This window comes from Arachis ipaensis, chromosome B1, assembly GCF_059453495.1.
Source record: "Arachis ipaensis isolate K30076 ecotype BB chromosome B1, ASM5945349v1, whole genome shotgun sequence".
In the NCBI taxonomy this organism is placed as follows: Eukaryota; Viridiplantae; Streptophyta; class Magnoliopsida; order Fabales; family Fabaceae; genus Arachis; species Arachis ipaensis.
In genome coordinates, this window is record NC_142436.1 from 136,895,608 (window position 1) to 136,909,463 (window position 13,856).

At 30.0% G+C, this 13,856-nt stretch overlaps 1 protein-coding gene across 1 annotated transcript; it reads right to left on the bottom strand.

Annotated features, from left to right (window-relative positions):
• Positions 1-10,895: 10,895 nt before the first annotated feature.
• Positions 10,896-13,856, bottom strand: LOC107619472 ((DL)-glycerol-3-phosphatase 2). The gene is made up of 6 exons (XM_016321773.3): positions 13,474-13,856; positions 13,103-13,327; positions 12,948-13,008; positions 12,698-12,845; positions 12,417-12,496; positions 10,896-11,315 (listed from the first exon to the last, which is right to left on the bottom strand). The coding sequence occupies exons 1-6, from the start codon at positions 13,535-13,537 to the stop codon at positions 11,198-11,200; spliced, it is 696 nt and encodes a 231-aa protein (XP_016177259.1). The 5' UTR covers positions 13,538-13,856; the 3' UTR covers positions 10,896-11,197.

Sequence of the window (13,856 nt, forward strand, 5' to 3'; positions counted from 1 at the left end):
AATTTTAAAATCTTTTAGGGACTATTTTGTCAATAACAAAAGTCAGGTACCATTTTGTCAGCGTCAGAATCTTCCGAGTACCGATTTGGTAGTTACCTCAAAGAAAAATAATTAAAAGTGATATTATTAATTAATTTTTTGTCAAGTGTTATTAATTAATTTAGAAATGATAATATTTTTTTATTGAAAATGACTATTTATTCTATCAAAATAATTAGGACTAAGCTGTAAAATGCATAAGCTAACTCCAATTTGTTTTACAACTTTTAATACAGGCTCAAATAGCCCAAAAATTTATCAAAAAAATAAAAAATAAAATGTAAAAAAAAAGTCAAGAAAAAAGAAGAAAATTGTGTAGAATTTTAGAGAGGATGAAGTCACAGTGAGTTCCAATTTGCATTGTTCCTTGTTCTTGTTTCATTCACTGCACTTTATAGAACGAAAGCTACCTCATTTTTTATCTCTCCTCACTTCTTTCGAACCGAAGATATTTATGTGTTCATTTTTTAGTACAATTTTTTTAATTCATTTGCTTAACATCAATTCTTTTTTTCATTGTAATGCTATATCTCTAGTAATAAAAATTTTTTAACAACTCTAATTGACAACAAAAATAAAAAATCTTCAAAAATAGATTCAACAGCCTATCTTAACGGTCCACTTTATAACAAACGTTCATTTAAAAATTTGGCATGTAATATATTGATATTTATATATCAAGCCCAATAACCAAAGCCAATTATTCAATTATTGAAAGACCGGTCACAACTCTATTTAGGTAGCAAATATCATGTCATTCTAATATAACTCTACACGTGTCTTACGCTTAATCTGCCAACATCGCAAAGAGTACGAGGCGTGCAACGGCAAGACGCCTGGTTTAAACAGGCTCATGCTAAAATTCACTATATATATAGTATACAATCTCTTCATCTCTTTATATATAATAGGAGAGCATTTTAAGGTTATCTGCTTGATAAGTAGAGTAATCATTGAACAATAAGTGTTGCACTCCAATGTTTGACAAGTATCAATTATAAAAGAAAGCTAAAAGAAAGTCATTTATATTATCCAATAGACTTACACATTACACATTGTGCAAAAATAAAGAATATTCAGATTTTCAAAATCTTTATACCTATTACTTATATTATAATTTTTAACATTTTAAATTGTTTATTCTAACTCTTCTTTTAAATATTCTGTCTCTCCATTTTCAGTAAAAAAAAATTTTTTTTTTTAAATACTCTTCTTTTATCTTCAGTCATCTTTAAAAAGAAAAAAGAGCCTCCTTTTAAATATTCTTCCTCCATCCTCAGAAAAAAAAAAAAGAAAAAGTAATCCCTCCCTTTGAATAATCTGCTTTTATTTTGTGGGAAAAATTAAACACCGAAAATAAAGCATAATAGCTAAAACATTTGATTACTTATTCGATATCAATCTAAGAAAATTAGCATAGAATTTCAACGTATATGTAGTGAGGATTTGGGAGGCTCAAAATCAGTATAATGAGAAAGAACTTGGATCAATAGAAATAATTTTTCAAGACAGCAAAGTAGCTAATCTTTTTATATATCACAGTTGACTCGTCGGCTATAGTTCGACTCAGGTAAAACTATAAATCAGAACCTGATTAAAACTAAATAAACACGTGCCAACCCAAATTAGCACAAGAATCTCTCCGCAAATCTCTCTAAACAAGGTCACTAAAACACAGTTACGAGATAATTAGCTGAAGCTCCGCAAAACAATTTTGGAAATACTTATAACCGTCGTAAACACAACAACTTTATAAATACAAGTGTCACAGGGACATTATTCATTCTGAATAACTTCATATTTATCTTTTACTCTTACTAACTTGAGCGTTAGAATGCCTTTGTAGGTGTCCATCGCCGCGGTTCTTAGAGAAAACCGACGTATCATCCTTCTTGTCTAAGGAAAAGTGAGTCCAAGCATAAAAAAAACGAGCTATACCTTGGAGTCGGCCACTCACACAAGAACATTTGGCGCCCACCGTAGGGACGAAATTAATAATCCCACAACAACCTTTTGATATTATTTTGCAGCTCCATGGTGGATGATGTTGTTCCCCACCTACTCGGTGGCAATGAACATCACCCTCCAAGTGGAGGTAAAGAAAATGGCCGAACGGAAGTAAAAACGAGGGAAACAAGAGCCACTCACACAAGAACATTTGACGCCCACCGTGGGACTAAATTAATAATCCCACAACAACCTTTTGATATTATTTTGCAGCTCCATGGCGGATGATGTTGTTCCCCCACCTACTCATGATGAACGGTGGCAATGAACATCACCCTCCAAGTGGAGGTAAAGAAAATGGCCGAACGGGAGTAAAAAACGAGGGAAACAAGAAAAGGGGCCGAGTAAACTAATTTCTGCTGGCCGACTAAACTAATTTCTGCTCCACTGAAATTCATAAAGTTGGAGTTATGTTCGAATTTTTTAACTAAATTTAACAATTTTTTACAATATTTTTGAACAAATTTTCAAAAATTTATCATTTATTCTATCCTTTTAGTAATAGTGAATCTTTTTATATTCATTTTAAATTCACGTATTACTTGTAAATGAGTATTTGCTTTATTTCTTATTTTACATTGCTCTGCTCTATTCACAGTATTTATTCTTATGCCGATTCCTCTTTTTTCTTCTTATGTTACTGACAATAAAATTTTAAGTAGCTTACAATGGTAACGACACTTTCTTATTGGTTTTTAGCAAAACAGCATAATACTTATTTCTATTGACACGTTAATAAGTTACATTTTTTCTTATTCTTTTTCAATTCTTTTCATGTATTATTGAAAACTTCTCTGTTTATTGTTTATATTGTTATTATTAGTAATTATTGCTTGTTCTTCAACTGCATCCTAATTACTCAATGCTCATGCTGTCTTATTCATGTTTTTTTTTATTTTCTTCAATTATTCGGAATGACGGAACTTAGTTTTAACTTTAGCCAATAAATTCAAAATATGTATTTATAATGTCAGCACAAATAGGGATTCAAAATCAACTTGTGAAGATATTGATGCTATTAGTTTGATGAATTATGCAAAAAATGTTATATGCGAAAGGACTTACTCCTTTACCTTTCTATGAGTTTCTTAGTTTATTTTTTCGATCTATTTAACAAAATTTCTTCTTAATATATTGATGATTGGAATAGGACATATTTGATGTGTCTTTAATTTTTTACCTTCAACTTATGAGAATGATTAATCACTTAATTTTATAATTCAAATGCCTAAAATTAAAAAACTTGGTTGCTATATATTATTGTAGGACAATTACTCCAAAACTTTTATTTATGTATTTTGCTATCTATTGAAAATTTATAAAATTTTAACAAGATCTCATCCAATTAGGTGATACTAAACTAAAACTACTACTTATACGACTACTGCTATATTACTTTTTCATTATACTCAGCCAAAATTTTCGTAGATGAAATTGTCATTATCATTCATAGTATCATAAATTAGAACTTATCTAATCCAAATATACAAAAATAAAGGCCTAACTTTAATGTTGTCCCACATTTTTTTTTCACTTGTTATTTTTTTTTGTAGGACCTCAATCATAGCTCATGAGCGAATTTCACCTCCTCCTTCATCAACTCAGACCGAGTTATAACTTATGAACTTTGACCTATAAGTCGAGGTTGACATTTCTATTTCGGTAAAATCATGTATATGCATGATCTAATTTGCTCATATAAATTTTTATGTCAAATTTCAATATATCATAACTTCTTATGAAGTATCTACTACTCTATATATTCGAATTGCTTCACATTATGTATATATTTTATCATTCATATATCAAAATCAATCAATCCATCCATCCGAAAATAAAATTGGCTATTAATCAATCCGACAAAAATGACTTTTTTTTACTGATCAAAAAACAAACTCAATTAGCAATTATCTCAATTAGCAATCATCGTTACTTGATATATGGTGATTGGCTCATCCTTTTTATTTTTCTATTTTACAATAATTTATGTATTTTACTTTCAACCCATTTTATTTATGTTACAAATCTTTATTATTCACTCAATATTCAATAATTAATTGCTTTGGGCAAGAAATTCATCAATAACTTGTTGTGGGTTGAAAAAATTCTCAAGACAATCGATCATTATATACTATGATCATACAATCGATTCCGAATACATATTTTCGAACTTTTCAGTTCGCGTTAATCAAATACTATATGCATGCCATGAAAAATTATTTTTAAACAGAAAAGTATCCCCACACAACTACATTGATCGAACAACTCTTATCATTCAGTTGTTTTTGAATACATGTCGACTAACTAACTTTGGGGACTATCACTCATTGCATAACCAATTTATAGACAGACATAACTATATCACTTTCTAATCTTTTTTATCCATCTTTATTTATTTATTTGTTTATCTGTTTCATCTGTTCTTCGATCGTTCACAATCTTTCAATATAACTTTTTCACTACCAATGTTTTTCTTTTTTCTTTCTTTCTCAATCCAACAAGTTGAGCTTGGGGGCTGCTATAATCACAATTCCGATTTATAGGTTAGAAGCTCAACCTGTTTAATTGAAAACTTTCACATGTCAAGTTTGGGGGCTGTGATCTATCGGCTATAACTTGACTCAGGTAAAACTATAAATCCGAACATGGTTAAAACTAAATAAACACGTGCTATATCAGGAGTACATGGAGAGTACGTGTTTTGCTCTCCTAACGGACTTATCTTATAAAATCAAACAACTATGTGCCAACCCAAATCAGCACATGAATCTCTCCGCAAATCTCTCTAAACAAAGTCACTAAAACACAATTAGTTACGAGATAATTAGCTAAAGCTCTGCAAAGCAGTTTTGGAAATACTTATAACCGTCCCAAACACAACAACTTTATAAATACAAGTGACTCACGAGGTGCCTTTGCAGGTGCCCATCGTCGTCATTCTTGGAGAAAATCGATGTATCATCCTTCTTGTCTAAGGAAAAGCGAGTCCGAGCATAAGAAAAACGAGCTATACCTTGGAGTCGGCCACTCACATAAGAACAACAGTTACTGTGCAAGTATTTATTTTTTAATTTACTGATATTTATTTCTCGAGTCTACACTAATTTTAGGACGATAGGATTCATGGATCCATACCCAAGTGTGTTGTTGCTAGGTGGAGGGACAATATCTTTGAGTTCCAGATGTACCTTATGCGTAACTTCATAGTTACAGGTAACAAATTTAAGCCAAGGACTACCAATAGCAATTGGGTACTAATATTTTTTCAACAGACAATGGTCACGCATGTAAACATCCCAAGCTACCCTCTTGAAGCATTCTGTTTCAAGTCTATTTCGAATTTGTTAAATGCTGAAAGGTTGGACGACACATATCTGTTTAGTAAGTATTACTTATACTGATTCAAAAGTTGTTGTGTGAAATTCGTTCGAAATCTATTTTTTAAGACTGATAGTCATCATTTATTGATGGTTCTTGCTCTTTAGATATGATTGCTAAAGTAGTTGAAAAGGAAAACCCAAGGATTTAATTACTAGTAAAGACAAGAAAACCAAACGTCTGGTTATTGTGTTAGAAGACTTAGAGTATGTGCTATTTTGGAAAATTGACTAATATGTGTAAACATATTTTCAAACTATAAAATAATATGATGCATCCTTATGTTTTCAATAGGAACAACAGGATTGGGTGTACTTTGTTTGGGGAGATGGTGGATCAAATCCAACCACACCTTGAAAAAGAAAGTGTAGAATCTTTTATTGTTGTGCTGCAATATTTCAAAGCATCCCAGTGAAACGGCAAAACCACCGTTTAAAGCCACTTTTATATCTTCAACATCCACATTGAGAGGAATTTAAAAGAGGTGGTTAGTTTTAAAAACATGTTTGTTTGTTTAAACTTTAACCAGTTTGTATCTAGCACATTTAATATCGGTCAAAAGTTTTATAAATTCAATATTACATTGAATTGTGTAGGCCCTTGAGTGGTGCACCACTAAACTCAATTAAGATTAGTCAAGTTTCAACTCAGAGAGCTTGGTCTGCGGCTGATGAACTGAAGCAGGGATCTGTGGGAATGAAGACCATTGAAGAGGTCCTAAATGCTGTAGAGGTAAACTAATGGAAGCATTCACTAATTAATTTATTTTTATATAAATATGTTAATGTTAGAAATTGATTAAAGTGCCTAATTGAGTTCTAAATAGATAGCTGCATGTTGGATTGCTGCAACTATTATTTCTATCAATGCTGGAAAGAATGATTGGCTCTACAAAGTATGTAGAAAGTGCCCAAAAAAAAAAAATTAAAACTTCTACCATTAAAAGATATGAATTTAAGGATTGTGGACACAGCAAGAATTGCCTCAATCAGGTTAGGTATTTAAACTAGATAATAAAACTTATCACTAAATGACAATTTTTTTTAAATGGACAGCACTATAATATGAAGACTGTATTTCATTTTGAATTCTATTATTAGCTCTATAAAAACAAATAGAGAGTAAAACTTATAAAATACGAGTTGGATGATAGGTACAAGATTGAAGTGATTGTCTATGATGGTACTAGCAGTATGACTTTGCTCCTTTGGAATAGAGAGGCAATTCAACTTTGCAGAAAGAAGGCAGATCAAATCAAAGAAAAGAAAGTAAATGCACAATCATAATCTCATAACTTCAAAATGTTGATGTATCCATGTAAAGTAATTCACTAATTTTCCTTTTTGTGAATCTGATCGCAGCCTATTAGTGAGGTGGAATATCCCCCACTCTTGCTAACACATGTTTACTTATTTATTTTTCTAAAATCAGTTAAAATGTGTTCCAAATATCTTCATTTAAAAAAAATAATTAAAAAAATACAAATTAATATTAACCATTTTAAATTTTATATACTTATTTTTTATAACTAGATTAAACATCAATATAATAAAAGAATATTAACCACAATTCATGCAATTTGCGAAAAATTTTGTTATTTATATATGAGCTTATTTGCGCATAGATTAAGAAAATAAGAAATAAAATAGATTTATAAACCAGCATACACTAAGGGTCTAATAATATAACTAAATGTCACTTAGTATTCGTTATTTTTGTAACTTTAATATAAACTATTTTCATTTAAAGTTTTAATTTTTTGAATTGTATAACAGCAACACAGTGTAACAATATTTATTTAAACACACAAATATAATAGGTTTCATGTTTAAGGAGATTCTGTTAATATATATGGGCTAGAAAAATAATATTATTCAGCCTCTAAAGAGTAGATGATGAAATAATCTTATACACTCTACAATAAATTTTTATATAGGAAGACTTTTCTAAATTAAAAGCAACAACTATTAGTATCAATGAATAAGAATTAACAAAATTTTATAATGAATTAACATTTGTCTACGCACAAGTCTTACATTAGTATAATATATAATTAGAAAGGGAAAGTAACGAGGTAAAAAGACTAGAGAGGAAGAAGCAACCCAATGAGATGATGCAATAATCTAAAAAGGAGGAAGTTGAAGATTGTAAAAATTGATTAATCAATTTTTTGTTTAAATGATATTATGAAGTGTGATTGTTTATTATATAATATTTGTTCTTATATATTTTTATTTAATCTTTCTTAAAAATGTATAATAAGAACTTAAGAAATCATACTTAATAATATCACTTGAAAAATAAATAAATTGAGACAATTGAGACAATTTATCTTAAAATTATGAATGTTCATAAGGTAAATGAGTTGTTTGTAAAATATCAAATTCAAAGAGTACGAAGTCTCTTTAGCTTAATATTTGTTTTCAGCTATGTAATTAAATCAATCACAACATACTAATAGCAAAACATGCTAAGATTTTGCATTCAATTTTAACATAATTTTTAAGCATTACCACTCCACCATTTTTTAATTTTGAAATAGAGTTAAATATCGTGTAATGTAGCCTTATTGTAGAATTTGGTGTTTAACGCCGTTGTAGATGACAGCCAAGAGTAAATCAAACAATTCAAGTTGACAAGAGAGTAATTTAATAGTCTGATTTGTGTCATTCAGACAACATGTCTCCCATATAGCGGACCGCGCTTCATTTTTGCTCTCTATCACTCGTTCTCTCTTTTTCACATCTTTTTATCATTGAATATTCACTCTTACATATTCTCATCTCACTTTGAATATTCTCTTCTTCAAACCTCCAAGAAAAAGAAAGGAACTTCAGTCACCTCTTTCTTACACCGGCAAGAAGAAACCAACAATGTCGAAGAGACCTAAAATAAAAGATGTTGATCGTTATGAACTTTTCATTGTTAATTATTCTAATAATGTAAGTAAGTATTTTTTTTAGTTTTATAATTTAATAAAAATAATAATGATAATATTATAGATAATATTGTTTATAACAATTAAATGATAGTATTATAACATAACATATTGTATTTAGATGTTATGTATTACTGAATTTAGGTAATGTTGTTGATATGATATAGTGTATACACTAGGGAATATATTTTTGGGTGTGTTTGATCATAAGTATTAGAATTATATTTTAGATATATTTAAATTTTATTAATTATTGGTAGAAGCTAAATATAATTGTGGAATTTCTCTAATAATTTCATAGTTACTTTTAAACTCTTTTTTGCTATTATTATTGTAATATTTTCATTTGATATTTTGGTCTCCTTAAAATTGTTCAAACTTAATATACAAACTTAATATACAGTTCGATGAATGACATCTGTAAACAAGTTAAATATAAATTAAAAATATCTCTTGTATACTCGCTTTGTCAATTATGACTATATTTATACATCATGCTATAGATATATTTTGATTATTATACACACAAATTTATTCTTCTAATCTTCTCACTATACATGTTAATTTGTATAAAATATAATATAAAATTTATTCATACATCTTAATTTTAATTACTTCAAAATTAATATAATTTTACGTAAAATAAATTTTAATATTAATTTTAATTTTTTTTAAAATTGTACATATATAAATTTTTTATTTTTTAAATCACATGATAATATTTATTTTTAAATATATTTTATTTTATCTATAATAAGACACGTATGATATTTATTTCATTTCAAGACTGCTTTTACTTTGATAAAATGATAAGCATTAAGAACAATGTGAATTTTTTTTTTTAAAATATGATCTCTGTATATGTTAAAATTTCATTGCCGCCAATAACACAAGATTGGTCAGAGTTGTAAATGGCTTGGTATTGTGTAGATTATCTATAAAAACTAAATTTCTAGCTACACTGAAGAATTAATTAATTATTATTTTATTAGAACTATATTTCATATGCTTTACTAATTAATAATGTGAATGCTCAATTTTTTTAAAATAAAAGAAATATTTGAAGATTAAATTTTAATCCAAAATTTTGCATATACCTTCTAAATAACTATTCAAATGTCCCTACAAAAAATTCAAATGCAGAAGTCGTTTAATAAAATATAATTTCCCTATTTTGCCACTTATTTAAAAAAAAGTATGTTTCTTGTGAGGTTTTGAAAAATAGATTAGTCATTGAACCAAGTAAAACTAGAGATTCAATTGAAGTTTAGGGTTCAATCTAAATATCCCTTTCCCTATCTCTCTAATTTCCCCTTCCCTATAACAAATAAGCATAAGAATCACATACTCCTCTATTTAATAAAAAGATTGTTACATGCAACTTATAGTATATTTATTTTATTATGCACAGTATATATAATAAGTAGTTTATAACTTAGTGTTTTTAATTTTTTTTAACATAACTTTTAATATTGTAAATTAAAATGATTAGTTGTAAATATTTTTAAAGCGTGAATTAAACGTATGATGTAAGAGTATATAATATTTCCCCTATTATTATTTAGTTCGTTTTCAAACAAACATTTTAATTAAAAATATCTTGATACAACATATTGTACAAATACAAATCTTAAAAAAATTATTTACCTTGCATGCACATGAGCTTTAATACTATATAAGATATTAAGTGACACAAATATATTTTTTAAAAAAAAATATATACATAATTTATTTTAAAACAATTTTTTTTTTCATTATTTTTGTATCACTAGCTCTACTTTGTATCTTAAAACATCTCCGAATGAACCTAACATATATTGTGTTCATGTGCATGTGAACCACTACTAAATTAGCTTTCAAACAGGCCAGGGGCAAATCCTTACTCCAATTTATTTAAATCAATAAATATGGACCACAGGAAGATAACTGTAGAGGACCACTGCCAACAAGTCAACAGTTAAGTGAACACTGAAAAGCAAACAGAAGGATGGGGAATCTGATATACATGATTAATGGGAAAGGGGAAAGCCACATTATCCTTGTTTAGTTTGAATAGTTCAAGTAAGCCTTTATGTGTGAATAGAACAATGACATTCCAATTGCTATTGAACAAAATTAATAGCATAACATACCCCTTCTGCTATTCAAAAGATTTATTTTCTGTTTTCTAATTTTGATCTTTGTACAAAATTAATGATAGAGATGTTAGTGCATGTCAACCTCCACTCCAAATGACTTAGCTACTAAATTGGAACACAGGGATTATTAGTAATAAAGTAGTGTTTATTTAAAAGCTCCAAACAAGACAACTGAGTTTAAAGGAACATAAATGAGGTTCTTATTTCTTATGTCCTATAAAAACCAACAAAAAGCCAATAAAGTTACAATAATTACCAAGTTGGAAATGTTTCCAACAAGCAGAGCATTCGTTATTCTCTCAAAATATATCAATCATTTATTTTATTTCAAAATAGTCATCGTTTTTATCAAAACAAATAAATTGTATTTAAAATTTAAATATACCAAAGTAATTATCAAACCAACAATTATTTTATAACAGGATAACCAACCAGCTAACATCCGCATTCCAGTTACATTTCAATCAATAATAAATAAACTAGGAGTATTATGATTATCAAGGACACAGAATATGAACGTCAAACAATGTAATAGCTGACAATGCAGCAAAAAAAAAAAAAAAGAGAAAGAAACTGAAATTCTATGGAAATGGATTAACGAGTCATAAATATAGTTGTACATAGGTGGTGCCAGCTTTTCTCTTACCGCAGTGGAAACTGTACGGCAACTGGATGTTTAACTTGAGCTTCCATTATCTTAGAAGGGTGGTAAACCCCATTCACTAGGGTTGAAATCCATCAATGAGTTTAAGACCAGATCTGCTATATCATGAAAAGACTTGTCCAGTCTTGGATCCGGAACCATAACAACAGACCTGCACGTAACAGAAAGAGATCAACATCAAGAATAAATTTAAATCTCTACTACTACATCAAATTGCACAATGTATCTATATTTATCGAAACAACATGCAACTGGATATTGATTTAGGCAATATATAGGAACAAGTAAACACCATCATCATTACATAGCGTTCAGAGGTACCCGTATCACATTGAATGCTATATTACCATCAGACAAAATTTTATATCCATTTTCTGTTAAGCATGAGGTTTGATTTGATCACTTTGCTTTTCATTTTTCAAATGATATTATTAGCCTGCTCATGAGGTAGACTTAGATTTAGTACTAAGTTCTTAACTTTTGAAACTAAATAGCGTAACATAATTTTTAAAATATTAGAGATTATCCTGCTTGAAATTCCAACAATACCATGCAAGCCATTAGCCACCTCAAACTTTCAGAGCTAACAAATGAGGAGGATTTCAGTTCTTGGAATATTTATAGGTAAGAAATCAATTCATAATTAGGTAAATAATAACAGATTCCTACTTTGATAACAGAACAGTTGGGACGATCTATCAGACTCAACAGATCCATTTTTTCAGTGACTGCATCTGGTTGGCAGAACTTATCAGCTGCCTCTAAAAATTAGCTTAGTTTTCACTCAAACTTAAGCCATCATTAGAATATAAAAGATGGTGGAAGTGACATCCGCTAACTTGCTTCTGAACACTAATATTTACAATTCATAGTTTTCACTCCTAGGACATACTAAACATATTGCACAATGGTGTCGTGTATGTCTATACTAGAGATTAGAGAAAGAGGCAGAGAAAGATATGATCCTAATTTAAAGTGACATAAAGTCATTACAAAGACGCAATCTGTAATAACTGTTAGGATGAAGAACTTTTCCAACATATAAAGTATAAATTTGAATCATCCCAGACCACTGATATAAGACGTGTATGCTAAGCAAGCGATAATCCGACATATGGAACTGATAAATCTATCAACTTATATCTATTCTATTAAACATCGGCAAATGGTTTTGAAAACAAAATTTATTTAGATGAAAAATGAAAATATAAGAAAAGAACAGGGATATTTTTCAATGGCTCAATCTACTTACATCCCAGCATTTTTAGCTGCAAGAACTCCTGAAGGTGCATCTTCAAAAACAAGAATGTTGGAAGGATCTAACGGTCCACCCTGTTGACCAGCTGAACATTAACTACAACATCACCATATACGACTACTAACTACAGATTTTGAAATAAAACAACTAAAAAAGCGAATCCCCAACACCAAGTTCAGATTAGGAAAAAGGAAAGTCAATTGTAACCATTCAATCTGCAGTCATTTTTGTGATCTGGTAATTGTTAGGTATTCATAACATGGTAATTGGTATACCTCAAATCTCTTGGCTGCTGCAAGAAATACATCTGGAGATGGTTTGCCTTGTTTAACTTCAGGATCATCACCAAGAACAACATGATGCATCAAAGCAAAGAGTTCACCATGTCTTTGAGTTTTCAATTCAAAGTGTCGCTTGAGAGAACTGTACATTAAATTTCAATACTCCTTCCAAATAGATGCATGACAGAAAACAATCGCTTCTTTAAACATGAAAACAAAAACGACAAGAATCAGAAAAACATACCCAGTTGCCAAGGCAATCGGAACTCCTTTTGCATTTAAATGTCTGAGTAAACGATCAGCACCTATAACATGAAAACAGAAAACTGAGTAACCCTTGACAGCAGAGCTCTAATGATCTTAAATGGCAATTCAAGAATCCTAGTTTTCAAAGTATACCTGGCATGAGCTCACTTGTTGGGAACAATTCCTGAAGCATCTCCTCTCTCTCAACCAAAAACTGCTCGGCGCTAAGAGAATCGCTAATTCCACTCTCTTCAACGAAGATCCTAGCAGCTTCTATTGCTTTCCTTCCCATCATCTTGGCCTTGAGGCTCCAATCGAAAGTTTTGTTGTATCTGGCTAGTATCTTTTCCTGAACCTCAGTGTAGAACTTTTCCGTGTCTGCAAAAAAGCGTAATTCTCCATCATAATCATAAAATGCAGTTGTTGAATGCGTGACTTATGCAAGTAATAAGAGTGAACGAAGCTGGAGACAAATGGAGACTGGAGAGTATCACATACGAGTAGTGTATAGTAGAGAGAGGTACCAAGCAAGAGACCGTCCATGTCGAAAATGACATGGGTGATTTGTTTTCTGAGTGAATTGGCCATTGCGCTGCGAACAGAGAGATCTCTGATTGGGAAGGAATATTGAAATTTGAAAGAGAGCAGAGAGCCCTGTTCCCCTCCACTCCAGGTTGCTGATGAATGATGGCAATCTCCATTGGCATATGTGGGCTTCTGTTACAAATTTTGGCAGAGTTGGGCTTTTTTTAGCCCATTATCACTACTTTAGTCCAAATTTAAATGCAGCTCTATTGCTTCAAAAATGGAGATTTTCCAATTCTCAGAGCAGCACCATTGCCCCCTCCCTCCTCAGTCCTCACAAAAAAAGATGAACCCTTTTTTACCTTTTTGTGAAGTTGTTGTT

Bases quoted from the DNA above. Each gene is read 5' to 3' on its own strand.
- LOC107619472 (XM_016321773.3), bottom strand. From the start codon at position 13,537: ATGGCCAATTCACTCAGAAAACAAATCACCCATGTCATTTTCGACATG. The intron at 12,846-12,947 runs GTATGTTTTTCT...TTTAATGTACAG, and splicing joins CCGATTGCCTTGGCAACTGG to TTCTCTCAAGCGACACTTTG. The intron at 12,497-12,697 runs GTATACCAATTA...GCTGGTCAACAG, and splicing joins CAGCAGCCAAGAGATTTGAG to GGTGGACCGTTAGATCCTTC.